At 37.7% G+C, this 18274-nt stretch overlaps 1 protein-coding gene across 1 annotated transcript in view; it reads left to right on the top strand.

The window, feature by feature from the left end:
- Window positions 1-2722: 2722 nt before the first annotated feature.
- IRAK1BP1 (interleukin 1 receptor associated kinase 1 binding protein 1) overlaps window positions 2723-18274 on the top strand; it is a 38553-nt gene continuing 23001 nt past the window's right edge. Inside the window, exon 1 of the mRNA XM_081250660.1 lies at window positions 2723-3053. Coding sequence (XP_081106786.1) covers window positions 2739-3053 — 315 coding nt within the window. The 5' untranslated portion in view covers window positions 2723-2738. The remainder of the gene's footprint in view (window positions 3054-18274) is intronic.

Raw genomic sequence — 18274 nt, 5'->3', positions numbered from 1 at the left:
ACTAGAAATGGTATGTGAAAAATGGCAAATCTATTCTCTCTCAAAGTTGTGTGTGTGTGTGTGTGTGTGTGTGTGTGTGTGTGTGTGTGTCATGGTCCACCATCTGAGAGACTGAATTTTTAAAATTTGGTGTAAATATAGATTCCCATGAATAATAAAAACAAAAAACCTCTAACTGGCCTAGCTGGAATCAAGTGCCTATTCTGCATCTAATCAAATTGTGTAAAGTACAAAGTCAAGAGCCATGTTATTAAAAATGATTGTGAGAGGCTCAGCACTGACTCTAAAGGAGAACTAGGTCATTGTTAGCTGAACAACGGACATACTTTATCATTCTCATCTTCCCAGTTCTCCTGACTAGAAACCTTACTCAGCTTTGGTTTATCCTTCTCTTTTATTTACTATATAGTTCTTTCACCATGAACTATTCCATTCTTCTTTCAAAATTAATGTTTTGTCTACTCCATCTCCATTCCTACTTCATCATTTTCCAAAATGACAGTCCAAAAAAAAGGATATTTATTGTAAACTCTGCATTTTTTAACTACTAAAGATAATTTTTTTTTCTCGTTATAGACTACTGGTGTTTCTGCATTACTAGCTTGTGTTTTAGACTGAATTGTGTCCCCACCACCACCCAAATTCATACGTTGAAGTGCTACCCCCCAATATGATTATATTTAGAGACAGGGTCTTTAAAAAGGAGATTAAGGTTCAATAAAGTCATTAGGGTAGAGCTCTAATCCATCAGAACTGGTATTCTTATAAGAAGACAAAGAAACAGCAGGGATGCTTGCACACATAGGAAAGGCGTGTGAGGACACAGTGAGAAGGCTGTCTGCAAACCAAGAAGAGAGGGCTCAGGAGTCACTAAACCTGTCAACACCTTCATCTTGGATTTCTAGCCTCCAGAGAAAGCAAATTTCTGTTAAACCATCCACTCCATGGTATTTTATTATGGCAGCCCTGACTAACCAGCGGTTTGCCTCTGTGTTCATTTTTCAGTTTTCTTTCATTTTATTCTGGTAAGAGCTCACTAAACATTGACTATTCGCTTTTTACACAAATATTTTCCCCAATTTATTTGCCCCCTCATCTTTTTGTTTTGTTTCACATACTGAAGTTGTTTCAGTGTAGTCAAATTTTTCAGACCTTTTCTTACAGTTGCTGCATTTGAAATCATGCCTAGAAAGTTCTTCTCATTCCCAGAATTATATTTACATTCACCCATGTTCTCTTACTATTTTTTTGTCCCATCTGAATTTTATTTTTAGTGCATGATGTAAGATCCAGATCAATTCTTTTTTCACATAGCCAACCAATTATCCCTGTACCACTTACTTGTTTTCCCATTTATTTAAAATCTACTTTTATCATACCCTAAATATTTATATGCACTTAAAACTCCTATTGCTTCTTACTTATGACATTCATTCATTCAATAGTTCATTTTGGAGATTATATTTTTCCACATTTATTAAAGAAAAAGAATTTTCCACGAAATTCAAGAAACATTGTTTCGGGTGACTCAAATTACTTAAAAATTTATGGTGGGAAAGTTTTTAAATTAAAATACTACCATATAATTGTGTTTAGCTAATAATAAACATCAAAATAAATATATACAAAACTACTTTACCCAGTAATGAGCCAAATGAAGGTGGGGGGGTACCATCTGATTTAATTGAATTATACTAATCAGAATTAAAAGAAAAATGATAGAGAAGAAACTACCTGAAGATTGTCAGTTGGCTTGTTCAGGCTCCTTTCAAGAGAATAGTTGTCCTTTTTTTTTTTAATTAGTTATCCAAAAAAAATTTTTTTTTTCCTCATGGTATAGGAGGGCTACTTTTGTACATCATTACTTATTGGTAAGAAGAAAACCTACTTAATGCAGGTCACTGGGTTAAGGATTCTGTTGTTGTGCCAAGCAAAGGGTATAGACAAGAACTAAGTAGTACAGGCCCTGCAATGTCCATGTTGTATGTGCTTTGCTACCGCTTGAGTTTCGCCTGTACTTATTCAAGGCCAGAACCATTTCAGGAATTTTAGAGAAAATTCGAGAGACTTGAAAAGCACGCCAAAGCTTTAGCTATTACTACTATCCATTATTTTCTGCTTTCCATATGGCAAACACTTTATAACCACACTGCAAATGTGAATGTATTATCAACACGACTTTATAGACGATGAAACTGAGATTCGAGGAATCATAAACTTCCAAGATCAAACTGGTAAAGAGCAATTCATTCCAACACAAATCTCCGGCGATCCATGGTGCTGCGCGGTCCAAAAAGCTGTGCCCAAGTGAAATGGTAAAGTCAGACAAAAGGAAAGACAAAGCTCTGACAATCCCAGACTGGCATCAGAGAAAGATAAAAGAGCCGCGGGGCCTATCAGGAAACTTCCGAGGAGGCAAGGTACGTGGCGGCCGAGGCCGACGGAGCGTGTGGAAATAGGAGCTCACTGACAGGGAGGCCGCAGAGAAACCTCGCTACGGTTTTTGAAGGCCGTAAGGTAAACAAGTTAAAAACCAGAGCGACCCGCTCAGCCAACAACTTGTAAAGGAGACGCGTTAAGACGCTCCGCAAGGATTTAAGTACCTCACGCCACAAGCTCCTGGACCTCCAAGCTCATCCCGGCATTCTTTGCGCCGCGCAGGAGCAAGCCCTTAAGCGATTGGGCCCCTGCGGCCGCCGTAGGCTCTGAGTTGCTATGGAAACCCAGCTGCCTTCACTATGTCGGTGCAACAGGCCCCTCAGTCCCGGGTATTCGTGGAACTGGTTCCCTGGGCTGACCGGGGCCGGGAGAACTATCTGCTCTCGGGCGGAGAGACTCTGCCCGTCCTCCGCCGCCCTCTTTCCTCAGCGCAGGCCCAGACTGCCACGCGCGAGGTGCATGTAAGCGGCACTGCGGAGGTGTCTGCGACCCCCGACCGGGCGCAGGTGGTCGTGCAGATGAGCAGCACCAAGGAGGCGGCAGCCGAGGCCAAGAAGAGCGTTTGCCGCCGCCTGGACTACATCACGCAGACCCTCCAGCAGCAGGGCGTGCAGGTGAGAGCTCCGCGGGCGAGGAGCTTCTAGCCTGCCCAAGAAAACCCGGCGGCGGAGGTTGGGGGGTGGGGAGCGTCTGGGACACTTTTGTGTCATCGGTGGCATTAGAAGGCGCAAGGACCTGGCAGAGTGAATCTCTGGCCCATCCTTCTTGATGAAAGTATTTATCAGCTGCAGAGACTTGTAAAATAAAAGAATTCAAATTGAATAGGGTTTTATTTGGCGATATTTGCTGCAATAATTTTGTTTTTAACGTTGAAATGACGAAGTGTTAAACATGAAATATTAGATGTAAATGCTTGCCTAAGTAGTGTGCTAGACACCAAATCATTATTTGTTTTTATTCTGCACCACGGAATTAGCAAGTGAAAAACAGGGCTTCCTCCCAACCTGGTAAAGCTTTTTTTTTTTTTAAACCATCTTTATTGGAGTATAATTTCTTTACAATGGTGTGTTATTTTCTGCTTTATAACAAAGTGAGTCAGCTATACATATAAATATATATCCATATCTCCTCCCTCTTGCATCTCCATCCCACCCTCCCTATCCCACCCCTCTAGGGGGTCAGAAAGCACCCAGCTGATCTCCCTGTGCTATGCAGCTGCTTCCCACTAGCTATCTATTTTACATTTAGTAGTGTATATCTGTCCAGGCCACTCTCTCACTTCGTTCCAGCTTACCCTTCTCCCTCCCCGTGTCCTCAAGTCCATTCTCTACGTCTGCCTCTTTATTCCTGTCCTGCCCCTAGGTTCTTCAGAACCTTTTTTTTTTTTTTTTAGATTCCATATGTATGCGTTAGCATACGGTATTTGTTTTTCTCTTTCTGACTTACTTCACTCTGTATGACAGACTCTAGGTCCATCCACCTCACTACAAATAACTCAATTTCGTTTTATTTTATGGCTGAGTAATATTCCATTGTATATATGTGCCACATCTTCTTTATCCATTCATCTGTCGATGGTCACTTAGGTTGCTTCCATGTCCTGGCTATTGTAAATACAGCTGCAATGAATATTGTGGTACATGACTCTTTTTGAGTTAGAGTTTTCTCTGGGTATATGCCCAGTAGTGGGATTGCTGGGTCATATGGTAATTCTATTTGTAGTTTTTTAAGGAACCTCCATACTGTTCTCCATAGTGGCTGTATCAATTTACATTCCCACCAACAGTGCAAGAGGGTTCCCTTTTCTCCACACCCTCTCCAGCAATTATTGTTTGTAGATTTTTTGATGATGGCCATTCTGACAGGTGTGAGAAGATATCTCATTGTAGTTTTGATTTGCATTTCTCTATCGATTAGTGATGTTGAGCATCCTTTCATGTGTTTGTTGACAATCTGTGTATCTTCTTTGGAGAAATGTCTATTTAGGTCTTCTGCCCATTTTTGGATTGGGTTGTTTCTTTTTTTGATATTGAGCTGCATGAGCTGCTTGTATATTTTGGAGATTAATCCTTTGTCAGTTGCTTCATTTGCAAATATTTTCTCCCATTCTGAGGGTTGTCTTCTGGTCTTGTTTATGGTTTCCTTTGCTGTGCAAAAGCTTTTAAGTTTCATTAGGTCCCATTTGTTTATCTTTGTTTTTATTTCCATTTCTCTAGGAGGTGGGTCAAAAAGGATCTTGCTGTGATTTATGTCATAGAGTGTTCTGCCTGTGTTTTCCTCTAAGAGTTTGATGGTGTCTGGCCTTACATTTAGGTCTTTAATCCATTTTGAGTTTATTCTTGTGTATGGTGTTAGGGAGTGTTCTAAATTTCATTCTTTTACATGTAGCTGTCCAGTTTTCCCAGCACCACTTTTTGAAGATGCTGTCTTTTCACCATTGTATATTCTTGCCTCCTTTGTCAAAAAAAGGTGACCATATGTGCATGGGTTTATCTCTGGGCTTTCTATCCTGTTCCATTGATCTATATTTCTCTTTTTGTGCCAGTACCATATTGTCTTGATTACTGTAGCTTTGTAGTAGAGTCTGAAGTCAGGGAGCCTGATTCCTCCAGCTCCATTTTTCTTTCTCAGAATTGTTTTGGCTGTTCAGGGTCTTTTGTGTTTCCATACAAATTGTGAAATTTTTTGTTCTAGTTCTGTGAAAAATGCCAGTGGTAGTTTGATAGGGATTGCATTGAATCTGTAGATTGCATTGGGTAGTAGAGTCATTTTCACAATGTTGATTCTTCCAATCCAAGAACATGGTATATCTCTCCATCTATTTGTATCATCTTTAATTTCTTTCATCAGTATCTTATAGTTTTCTGCATACAGGTCTTTTGTCTCCTTAGGTAGGTTTATTCCTAGGTATTTTATTCTTTTTGTTGCAGTGCTAAATGGGAGTGTTTCCTTAATTTCTCTTTCAGATTTTTCATCATTAGTATATAGGAATGCCAGAGATTTCTGTGCATTCATTTTGTATCCTGCTACTTTACCAAATTCATAGATTAGCTCTAGTAGTTTCCTGGTAGCATCTTTAGGATTCTCTATGTCATCTGCAAACAGTGACAAGTTTACTTTTTCTTTTCTGACTTGGATTCTTTTTATTTCTTTTTCTTCTCTGTTTGCTGTGGCTAAAACTTCCAAAACTATGTTGAATAAGAGTGGTTAGAGTGAACAACCTTGTCTTGTTCCTGATCTTAGAGGAAATGGTTTCAGTTTTTCACCATTGAGAATGATGTTGGCTGTGGGTTTGTCATATATGGCCTTTATTATGCTGAGGTAAGTTCCCTCTTTGCCTGCTTTCTGGAGGGTTCTTATCATAAATGACTGTTGAATTTTGTCGAAAGCTTTTTCTGCATCTATTGAGATGATCATATGGTTTTTCTCCTTCAGTTTTTAATATGGTTTATCAGATTGATTGATTTGCGTATATTGAAGAATCCTTGCCTTCCTAGGATAAACCCGATGTGATCATGGTGTATGATCCTTTTAATGTGCTGTTGGATTCTGTTTGCTAGTATTTTGTTGAGGATTTTTGCATATGTGTTCATCAGTGATAGTGGCCTGTAGTTTTCTTTCTTCATAACATCTTTGTCTGGTTTTGGTATCAGCATGATGGTGGCCTCATAGGGTGAGTTTGAGAGTGTTCCTCCCTCTGCTATATTTTGGAAGAGTTTGAGAAGGATAGATGTTAGGTCTTCTCTAAATGTTTGAAAGAATTTGCCTGTGAAGCCATCTGGTCCTGGGCTCTTGTTTGTTGGAAGATTTTTAATCACAGTTTCTATTTCAGTGCTTGTGATTGGTCTGTTTATATTTTGTATTTCTTCCTGGTTCAGTCTCGGAAGGTTGTGCTTTTCTAAGAATTTGTCCATTTCTTCCAGGTTGTCCATTTTATTGTTATAGAGTTGTTTGTAGTAATCTCTCATGATCCTTTGTATTTCTGCAGTGTCAGTTGTTACTTCTCCTTTTTCATTTCTAATTCTATTGATTTGAGTCTTCTCCCTTTTTTTCTTGATGAGTCTGGCTAATGGTTTATCAATTTTGTTTATCTTGTCAAAGAACCAGCTTTTAGTTTTATTGATCTTTGCTATCGTTTCTTTTTCATTTATTTCTGATATGACCTTTATGATTTCTTTCCTTCTGCTAACTCTGGGGGGTTTTTTGTTCTTTTCTCTCTAATTGCTGTAGATGTAAGGTTAGGTTTTTTATTTGAGATGTTTCTTGTTTCTTGAGGTAGGATTGTATTCCTATAAACTTCCCTCTTAGAACTGCTTTTGTTGCATCCCATAGGTTTTTGGTCATTGTGTTTTCATTGTCATTTGTTTCTAGGTATTTTTTGGTTTCCTCAGTGATCTCTTGGTTATTTAGTAGTGTATTGTTTAGCCTTCATGTGTTTGTATTTTTTACAGATTTTTTCCTGTAATTGATATCTAGTCTCATAGCATCGTTGTTGGAAAAGATAGTTGATACGATTGCAATTTTCTTAAATTTACCAAGGTTTGATTTGTGACCCAAGATATGATCTGTCCTGGAGAATGTTCCATGAGCACTTGAGAAAAAGTTTTATTCTGTTGTTTTTGGATGCAATGTCCTATAAATATCAATTAAGTCCATCTTGTTTAATGTATTATGTAAAGTTTGTGTTTCCTTATTTATTTTCATTTTGGATGATCTCTCCATTGGTGCAAGTGGGGTATTAAAGTCCCCTACTATGACTGTGTTACTGCCAATTTCCCCTTTTGTGGCTGTTAGCATTTGCCTTATGTATTGAGGTCCTCCTATGTTGGGTGCATAAATATTTACAATTGTTATATCTCCTTGGATTGATCCCCTTGATCATTATGTAGTGTCCTTCTTTGTCTCTTGTTATAGTCTTTATTTTAAAGTCTATTTTGTCTGAGATGAGAATTGCTACTCCAGCTTTCTTTTGATTTCCATTTGCATGCAATATCTTTTTCCATCCCCTCACTTTCTGTATGTGTCCCTAGGTCTGAAGTGGGTCTCTTGTAGACAGCATATGTACAGGTCTTGTTTTTGTACCCATTCAACCAGTCTATGTCTTTTGGTTGGAGCATTTAATCCCTTTACATTTAAGGTAGTTATCGATATGTATGTTCCTATTACCATTTTCTTAATTGTTTGGGGTTTGATTTTGTAGGTCTTTTCCTTCTCTTGTGTTTTCTGTCTAGAGAAGTTCCTTTAGCATTTGTTGTAAAGCTGGTTTGGTGGTGTTGAATTCTCTTAGCTTTTGCTTGTCTGTAAAGGTTTTAATATCTCCATTGAATCTGAATGAGAACATTGCTGGATAGAGTAATTTTGCTTGTATGTTTTTCCCTTTCATCACTTTAAATATGTCCTGCCACTCCCGTCTAGCTTGCAGTGTTTCTGCTGAAAGATCAGCTGCTAACCTTATGGGTATTCCCTTGTATGTTATTTGTTGTTTTTCCCTTGCTGCTTTTATTATTTTTTCTTTGTATTTAATTTTTGATAGTTTGATTAATATGTGTCTTGGTGTGTTTCTCCTTGGATTTATCCTGTATGGGACTCTCTGTGCTTCCTGGACTTGATTGACTATTTCCTTTCCCATATTAGGGAAGTTTTCAACTATGATCTCTTCAAATATTTTCTTAGTCCCTTTCTTTTTCTGTTCTTTTTCTGGGACCCCTGTAATTCCAATGTTGGTGTGTTTAATGTTGTCCGAGATGTCTCTGAGACTGTCCTCAGTTCTCTTCATTACTTTTTCTTTATTCTGCTCTGCAGTAGTTATTTCCACTCTTTTATCTTCCAGGTCACTTATCCGTTCTTCTGCCTCAGTTATTCTGCTATTGATTCCTTCTAGAGAATTTTTAATTTCGTTTATTGTGTTGTTCATCATTGTTTGTTTGCTCTTTAGTTCTTGTAGCTCCTTGTTAAATGCTTCTTGTATTCTCCAGTCTGTTTACAAGATTTTGGATCATCTTTACTCTCATTACTCTGAATTCTTTTTCAGGTAGACTGCCTACTTCCTCTTCATTTGTTAGGTCTCGTGGGTTTTTACCGTACTCTTTCATCTGCTGTGTGTTTTTCTGTCTTCTTATTTTACTCAACTTACTGTGTTTGGAGTCTCCTTTTCTCAGGCTTCAAGTTCGTAGTTCCCATTGTTTTTGGTGTCTGCCCCCAGTGGCTAAAGGTGGTTCAGTGGGTTGTGTAGGCTTCCTGGTGGAGGGGACCAGTGCCTGTGTTCTGGTGGATGAGGCTGGATCTTGTCTTTCTGGTGGGCAGGTCCACGTCTGATGGTGTGTTTTGGGGTGTCTGTGGACTTATTATGATTTTAGGCAGCCTCTCTGCTAATGGGTGAGGTTGGGTTCCTGTCTTGCTAGTTGTTTAGCATAGGGTGTCCAGCACTGTAGCTTGCTGGTTGTTGAGTGGAGCTGGATCCTAGCGTTGAGATGGAGATCTCTGGGAGATTTTCGCCATTTGATATTACGTGGAGCTCGGAGGTCTCTTTCGGACCAGTGTCCTGAACTCGGCTCTCCCACCTCAGCGACACAGGCCTGACTCCCCACCGGAGCACCAAGACCCTTTTGGGAAGTCTGAGGTCTTCTGCCAGCATTCAGTAGGTGTTCTGTAGGAGTTGTTCCACACGTAGATGTATTTCTGATGTATTTGTGGGGAGGAAGGTGATCTTCACGTCTTACTCGTCTGTCATCTTGAACGTCTTCCCCCGGTAAAGCTTTGCATGAAGTGATACTTCAGTATTTTTATGCAAACAGTAACGTGGGGCCCGCGAGGGGGTGTGGAATTACACCCATTTTCGTTTTATAAAGACTCAAAAAATTTCTCCAAATTTTTTCTTTTTAGCTTAAAAAGAAAATTAAGCCAGTATATTGTAGATGCCACATATATGAAATACTTCTACTTACCAGAGATGTCTGTGAGACACATATAGCTAAATAAATCTTGCTTTAAGCCTACTTCTGAGAAAAGAAGAAAAAAATGAACCAGCCTTATTTAATCAGCACAACAGCCCTGTTAGGCAGGTTTTAATATCCCCACTTTCCAGATTTAAGGAGGTTAAGTAATGCTGTGAACTTCAGCCAGGGCTGTATTTGAATTTCTGTGTTCCTGAAACCAAAATCTAGGTTTCTTCCAACTAGCCTAGGCTCCAGATAATTAGAATGAAAGAGAATGAGAAAGCACAGCATGGGTCATTGTCTCAGTTCACTCATTTTAAAGAGGAGGACTCTAAAGGCCAGAGCTGTGATTTATGCCCTCCCAACATTGAGTTCATAAAAGTGCTTTTGTTAGAAATGACACACCCTGAAAAAGCAAGTCTTTATTTTAAGGAGAAAATACATTTGTACTGCATTTATAAACATAGAGTTATTTAAAAAGACATTTTGAAAAGATGTCTGTAAATGATTTTACAGTTTAGAAGAATTCTAATGCTAATTATAAATTATGTGAATAAAGTGAATTAATATATAGAAAAATATTTTCTCACAAAAACTGCTGCCAGTGCTACAGGCCTGTTTGAATAATATAACTAATTCTTAAGTTATTTACTTAAAATGTATACTGAGCTCACATGGCTGTAACTTCTAATATGTAAAACCAAATAAATCACTACATCCAATTTATAATTACATTTAGACTTAGTGCTCAAGACAAGACATACAAAGGTCATTAATCTCCCAGTTATCTCTGCTGATGGAGGAAAGCGGTCATGTAAATAATTTGTTCAGTAGATATGCAAAAATTAATTTATATTACTTTTCAGGATGAATTATAATGTGTCTTCACAAAGTCTTTATTCATTTTAAACTTTAAAATCTGGGTTTATAAACATCACTCCCCTGCTTAAAGGGCCCCTCATATTCCAAATTCTTTTGCTTAATAGATGGAGCCTAACTTTGTCATTTCCTGTCATCTCTCTCCCCTCGTTAACTGACTCCCATTTTTTTCCTTTAAAATCCAGCCCAAGTTCACCTCCTTAGCACGTTTTCCTAACGTAACACTAGTCCCTGCCATACCACACTCCATTCCCCACCTTGAATAAAACGTATCACTCTGTATTATAATTGTTGCTCTTCTTGTCTCTCCTCCAAATTCTGAAGCTCTCCAGAGCACAGACCATTTTGTCTCTTGTTTGCTTTGTATTGATGGATTATGTTTCATACACATCACATAATATGTACTTAGAAAATGGTTTTTAAATGAATAAAAGAAAAAAAAATGAATGAAGCACTAAATGAATGAACTATTAGTTCAACAGTCGTGTAGATCATATAGTTTTATGGTGATATATAGTTTCACATGTGGAGGCGTAGCCCTCATTTTTAGTGTTGTTTTCATGGAAAAATGTTTTAAAGTTCTAAGCAGTATTTACCATTCAACCATAAAACATTTATTAAGCATTCCCTATCACTTCATTTTTAAATAGCATTTAACACAATATGTAATTATTTTGTTTTCTGGTTTGTATGTTCCCCCCATAGGCTGTAAGCTCCAATGTTTGCCTGTTCATAATTGTATTTTTTGATAAATGTGTAATGGATGCTTCAGGCATGTTGCTAGACACCAGAAATAGAGAATGAGTAAAACTTAGGCACTGTGCTGAAGGAGTCTCATTATAGGACTAGACTAATATGTAGTGGTGTGATGAAAGTATGTACATGATACAGTACAGCAGTGTAAGAAAGGAAATAATGTTCATTTTACTTGAGGAATTCCAGAAAGATTTCATAGTGGAAGTGACACTTGTATCGAGTCTTAAACAATGGCTGAAAGGAAAGCATTTCAGTTCCACCCTAGAATGCAGCAAGTGTATGTGTTCAGAGCACTATATGCAGTTCAGCATGGCTAGAACACAGGGGTGCCTGGAGAAAATGAAGGGGAATTAAGAGATCAGACTGAGGAAGAAAGCTGTAGGCAGAGCATGGAGGAAGGCCTTGTGTGCCATACTGAGGGGTTGGATATTATTGATAATAAAATCTGCTTACTATTGCTAGTCTTTTTACAAATGTTATCTCATTTGATATTCTCTCCTGCTATATGAGACTGGTATCTCAGTGGCTGTTTTACAGATGAGAACTCTCGGGACCAGAGTGATTATTAGCAGGTAGCTTGACCAAGATCACACAGGTAGGACGTGATAGAGTTTAGACTCCTGCCAAGAACTTTGACCTCAGAGCCCATGCTCTTTAACCACGATAGCATGTTGCTGCTTTATTGTCTTGGCAGCAGGTGACTGAGTTTCAGGTGGGGGATGCAGCAGATGTTATTGATACCCCACATTTGTATCCCTTGGCTCTTCACATTTGTGTGCATGCAGGCCCACCTTATAGCTGCCAACACTTGTGCATTCTTTGACAGCTTTCCCTGGCTGCAGGAAGCCACTCTACCTACAGGTGGGCCCGAAAATACTACCAGAAAATTAACAGCCTCTCCCCCTGCTCCAGCAGCCTTCCACTAACAGCTGAGGGGAGTGAGTGGAAAGAGACCCCAGATTCCTTCACCCTTGGGGAGGATGGCTCTAAGGCATGTGTTCTACCCCAGCTCCCAGAGTTTCTCTGCAGGAGTAAGTTTCAGTTGCCCACAGTAGTGACTGCTTGACAACACACCCTTCAATGGCTTTCTTTCCTTCTCTGTTTCACTTCCTACTCTGCTGTGGTGTTTCTTGGAATCATCTTAAAAATTAACTGCTTGTTCTCAAATCCTTGTCTCAGAGTCTTTCTGGGTGCACCCAAATAAAGATAGGGGGTGGTATGAATAGACTGAACATATATGAGTTGGCTTCAGTTTTTTATTATTAAAAATGGTGACAAAATGAATATCCTTGTTAGGTATTTTTACACGTTATTCATTATGTTCTTTTGACAGTAATTCCTGGCTTATGCATATTTTTAAGTCTTATGAAAAGTTACACTCAAGGAAGAAATATATTCTTCACTAGAAATATATCCTTGGCACAGTGGGCATTATTTTCTTCTTAACTTTGCCAGTTCAGTAGTCCAAAAAATGTTGTTATTTCTTATGCTTTATTTTTTTTACATTTGAGGTTAAAATTTTTTCATGTAAATTGCCAGTTCATAATATTTTGCCGATTTTCTCTTATCTTTTCTTTACTAATTTATGAGAACTTTAAAAATTAAGATTATCAGTAGCTCTCATATAGTGCAAAAATTTTCCCAATTTCATATTTGCCATGTAACTTTGTTTACAGTATTAAACATTGAAAATTTTAAAGATTTATTTAGTCAAATTCATTAATGTTTTCAGTATGTTTTCTGACTTTGGTGTAATGCTTATTGGGTCCTTCCCAAGCCTGAGGCCATAAAACCATTAACTAATATTTCCTAGAAATTTTAGGGACCCATTATAGTACATTAAATATTTACTACATTTGGAATTTATTTTGGTATAAGGAAAAGGGTTTTGTTTTCTCCTAAATGGGTAAGTTGCTGTACTTAGCCATTTAAGAGAAAATATTTATCGAAATCATTTATTGAAGTCTGTCTTTCCCTTACTGCATGTGCAAGAATGTAACTCAACTGCCCTTAAAAATAAAAAATATTGCTTTTTTTGACCTTATGGTCAAGTTGTATTATGGTTTTCACTTATGCAATGGTCAAGGCTCTATTTTGATGTAGTTCTCTTGGCTTTACCTGCAGCTTTCTGTATGATACCAAAATGACTGCACCACTCCCAAGCCTTTCATGACACACGGTACCATAAAGAGAAAGACAATGGTTCTTATTTCCTGCAACCGCATAAAAATAAAAATTCCTGTAGTTCACTCTAAGTGGACAACCTCAACTTGTCTTTGTGGCCAGAGAAATGCTATACACTAATTAGATTAGATTTGATTTCTGCCCATTTTTTAACGTAATTCTGTGGCAAGTTAGATGTGTAATCCTGAATGGCTTTGACCTGTCAGGGCTTACCCTGAACCACATAGTTGCTGCTCCGAGAGAGTAAGGGCAGAATGTAGACATGAGGATTCCATATTGTTTGTTGTGCCTATTGTTTTGAAATGTTACTGGTATTATATTTGTGGTATTCAGACATTCTTTATTTCAGATTATTTTAGTTCTTTTGGTCACCTTGTTGTGTTAGAACCACATTAACTTATTACATCTTTGTAGAACATTTGTAGGGCAAGTTCTCCCCTCATTACTCTTCTACTGAAAAGGTTTCCTGTCTGCAAGGGACATGTTAACTGACACCATGGGGATGTTATCAGGAAATCCAGACAGTGGAAAATTCTACATTTTATTCTATAAATAAAAGATCTGTTCATATTTTGTGTTGTTTATATATTAATTTCAGGAGAATTGCTGAGTTTACAGTATTTGTCCTAGTCCATTCGAGCTGTTTTTCTGTAAACTTTTATGGTTTTCTTTTGTTTACCCTTTTTAAGTTTATTCCTATAATGACATGGGGTTTTTTATGGCTATTTAGAATGTTACCTTGCTTCTTTCATATATTTAAATAATTATTCTTATATTGACTATTTTGTATTTTAAAACTCTGTCTTTTGTATTTAAATATAAAATATCGGTAGGTTACTTGGGAAAACTTAATGGACTAGGCTTGTATATTTTAATATTTTTTAGTTTATCACCAGTATGGCAGGATTTCCCAATCTCGGCACTATTATTAACATCTTGGACTAGATAATTCTTTGTTGGGAGGGGCTGTCCTGTGCATTGTAGAATATTTTAGCTGCATTCCTGGCCACTACCTATAAGGTGACCAACTTATCCCAGTTTACCTGGGACTGTCCCAGTTTTACAACTGAAAGCCCCATGTCTCAGTAATCTCCTCAGTTCCTGGTAAACAAGGATACTTGTTCACCTTGTCTAATCACTGCATCACTGCAGTGTACTCTCCCAACCCATTGTGACAATCAAGTATATCTCCAGACATAGCAAATGTCCTGTGGGGAGCAAAAGCTCCCTCTGGTTGAGTTCCACTGCCCTATAGATAAACAAAAACATCTCATGCTTTGTCTGGGATCCCACCAGCTAAACACATCAGGAATATATCTATAGTGAAACAAATTTAGGTTTATTTAGCATGATGTAGCAAACAAGAATGCATCTCAAAGGACCTTAAGAGTGTTTCAAAAAGGGGGAGTACGGAGAGACCTCTTATAGGTTTTGGACTTGTGCTGTGAGTGGTTCTAAGGAAGGATCAGTGAAGAAGGGGCAGTTTGGTGATTGGCTATTTTATTCATTTTTTTCACAGGAAACCCAGAGGGTTAAAGTTAGGATATAGTTGGCTTCTGTAAAGGCAGCAATCAAGCAGAGGAAGAATGTTAATCACTTTTGCTGTTGCAGTTCAGTTAGTTTCTGTTAGAAACTTTGGTTCTGTGTCCTGTTGAAAACTGTTTATATTCTGCTTAGAACTTCTCAGTCTGATTGCCAAGAGGCAATTTTTATTTCCTCATTCCCTATAATATTTGGAATTTCAATGTTTATTAAATATGTTACTACATTTATAAGCAAGGTAACTATCTTACATATATTGCTTTTAAACTAAACACATTTGCTTTAAGTGTCACTGGGATAAACTAAATGAAATTGCTTCTAAGAATTTTTTCTTTCTCAGAGATAAAAGCACTAGGGGTATAAATGCAATTCAGGAGAGTTAGGAGAGTCTTTTCAACAAATGGTGCCATAATAGTTGAATGTCCATATGCAAAAAGTGAACCTCAACAAATACTTCACATCTTATACAAAAATGTGTTCAAAATGGATCATAGGCCTAAATGTAAAACATAAAGAAGAAGAAAGTAAAGGAGAAAATCTATGTCACCTTGGGTTTGAAAATGACTTTTTAGTTATATTACCAAAAGCACAATCCATGAAAAAACAAACAAAAATGTAAATTGAACTTTATCAAAATTAAAAACTTTTGCTTTGTGAAAGAAATTGTTAAGAAAATGAAAAGACAATCCAGTTGCCAAAACTTGGAAGCAACAAAGATGTCCTTCAGAATATGACTGGATAAATAAACTGACAATGGAGTATTTTTCAGTGCCAAAATGCAATGAGGTATCAAGCCATGAAAAGACATGGGAGAAATTTAAATGGATGTTACTGAGTGAAAGAAGCCAATCTGAAAAGGCTACATATGGTAATGTTTCAACTGTATGACATGTCTACAAAAGGCAAACTATAGAGACATTAAAAAGATCAGGGTTTGGGAGAGAGGGAGGAATAAAGAGTCAGAGCACAGAGAATTTTTAGGGTGGTTAAAATACTGTTTGCTACAATAGTGGTGGATACATATTATGATACATTTGTCCAAACCCACAGAATATACAACACCAAGAGTGAACACCAAGGGCCTCTCACTGCTGTGGCCTCTCCCGTTGTGAAGCACAGGCTCCGGACGTGCAGGCCCAGCAGCCACGGCTCACGGGCCCAGCCGCTCCGCGGCATGTGGGATCTTCCTGGACCGGGCCACGAACCTGTGTCCCCTGCATCGGCAGGCGGATTCTCAACCACTGAGCCACCAGGGAAGCCCTGAAATTTTAATAGTACTGGGTTTAGAGACTTACTACTTTCTTCTTTGTTCTTTTCTCTAGTATTAGATATTCATTAATTAGCATATATTATTTTTATAAAAGCAATAACATTGTTAAGTGCAACAGTAAAAGATACTTTCTTTTCAGCTAACTTTCCTAACATTATTTCTCTAATAATTTTTTAATCAGAATTTTTATATGTATTTATCAAGTGAAGTGGGGGAAAAATGAAAAAAAGACATCCAAGAAAATAGAAGATATGTTTACATGTCATAAGAGAATATTAAATGACAGAAATGCTTTTTGTTTCAAGTTTCATGCTTTCAACTTCAAGCAGTGTATAAAGTACTGGTTTATTTTATCTATATCCATATTGTAATTTTTCCACAATTAGTAAATATTACATTCATCATAAAAAATAAATATTTTCATGGTAACAGACATCAGAGCTATAATTAGAACTTAAGTTCAGATTTTCAGGTTAAAGCTTTTTAGAATTTTCTAGGTCATATAATGGCTTGAAATTAGTGTATATCTTAAAATTCAGGTGCAGCTAAATCCCTTGCCAAATAACTTATAATTAAATCATTATTGGGCATAATATTCTTTATTTAGCATATATTTTTAAAGATACAAAAATTTATAAAATATAAGTTCTGTCTATCCCCAAGGATGGGAGTAGGTCATGAGTTCATTTCACTAAATTTTACTTTATTTTATTTTTTTATTTTTTATTTTTTTGCTGTATAACAAATTTAATCAGTTATACATATACATATGTTCCCATATCCCCTCCCTTTTGCGTCTCCCTCCCACCCTCCCTATCCCGCCCCTCCAGGCAGTCACAAAGCACCGAGCTGATCTCCCTATGCTATGCGGCTGCTTCCCACTAGCTATCTACCTTATCTTTGGTAGTGTATATATGTCCATGCCGCTCTTTCACTTTGTCACAGCTTACCCTTCCCCCTCCCCATATCCTCAAGTCCATTCTCTAGTAGTCTGTGTCTTTAGTCCTGTCTTACCCCTATGTTCTTCATGACATTTTTTTTTAATTCCATATATGTGTGTCAGCATACAGTATTTGTCTTTCTCTTTCTGACTTACTTCACTCTGTATGAGAGACTCTAGGTCCATCCACCTCATTACAAATAGCTCAATTTCATTTCTTTTTATGGCTGAGTAATATTCCATTGTATATATGTGCCACATCTTCTTTACCCATTCATCCGATGATGGACACTTAGGTTGTTTCCATCTCCGGGCTATTGTAAATAGGGCTGCTATGAACATTTTGGTACATGTCTCTTTTTGAATTATGGTTTTCTCAGGGTATATGCCCAGTAGTGGGATTGGTGGGTCATATGGTAGTTCTATTTGTAGTTTTTTAAGGAACCTCCATACCGTTCTCCATAGTGGCTGTACCAATTCACATTCCCACCAGCAGTGCAAGAGGGTTCCCTTTTCTCCACACCCTCTCCAGCATTTATTGTTTCTAGATTTTTTGATGATGGCCATTCTGACTGGTGTGAGATGATATCTCATTGTAGTTTTGATTTGCATTTCTCTAATGAGTAAAGATGTTGAGCATCCTTTCATGTGTTTGTTGGCAGTCTGTATATCTTCTGTGGTGAAATGTCTATTTAGGTCTTCTGCCCATTTTTGGATTGGGTTGTTTGTTTTTTTGCTATTGAGCTGCATGAGCTGCTTATAAATTTTGGAGATTAATCCTTTGTCAGTTGCTTCATTTGCAAATATTTTCTCCCATTCTGAGGGTTGTCTTTTGGTCTTGTTTATGGTTTCCTTTGCTGTGCAAAAGCTTTTAAGTTTCATTAGGTCCCATATGTTTATTTTTGTCTTTATTTCCATTTCTCTAGGAGGTGGGTCAAAAAGGATCTTGCTGTGATTTATGTCATAGAGTGTTCTGCCTATGTTTTCCTCTAAGAGTTTGATAGTGTCTGGCCTTACATTTAGGTCTTTAATCCATTTTGAGCTTATTTTGTGTATGGTGTTAGGGAGTGATCTAATCTCAAACTTTTACATGTCCCATTCCAGTTTTCCCAGCACCACTTACTGAAGAGACTGTCCTTTCTCTACTGTACATTCCTGCCTCCTTTATCAAAGATAAGGTGACCATATGTCCGTGGGTTTATCTCTGGGCTTTCTATCCTGTTCCATTGATCTATCTTTCTGTTTTTGTGCCAGTACCATACTGTCTTGATTACTGTAGCTTTGTAGTATAGTCTGAAGTCAGGGAGCCTGATTCCTCCAGCTCCATTT

The sequence above is a fragment of the Mesoplodon bidens genome (assembly GCF_964165515.1).
Source record: "Mesoplodon bidens genome assembly, chromosome: 12".
Lineage (NCBI taxonomy): Eukaryota > Metazoa > Chordata > Mammalia > Artiodactyla > Ziphiidae > Mesoplodon > Mesoplodon bidens.
The sequence above is the reverse complement of the archived record's forward strand: the minus strand, read 5'-3'. Positions and strand labels throughout refer to the sequence as shown.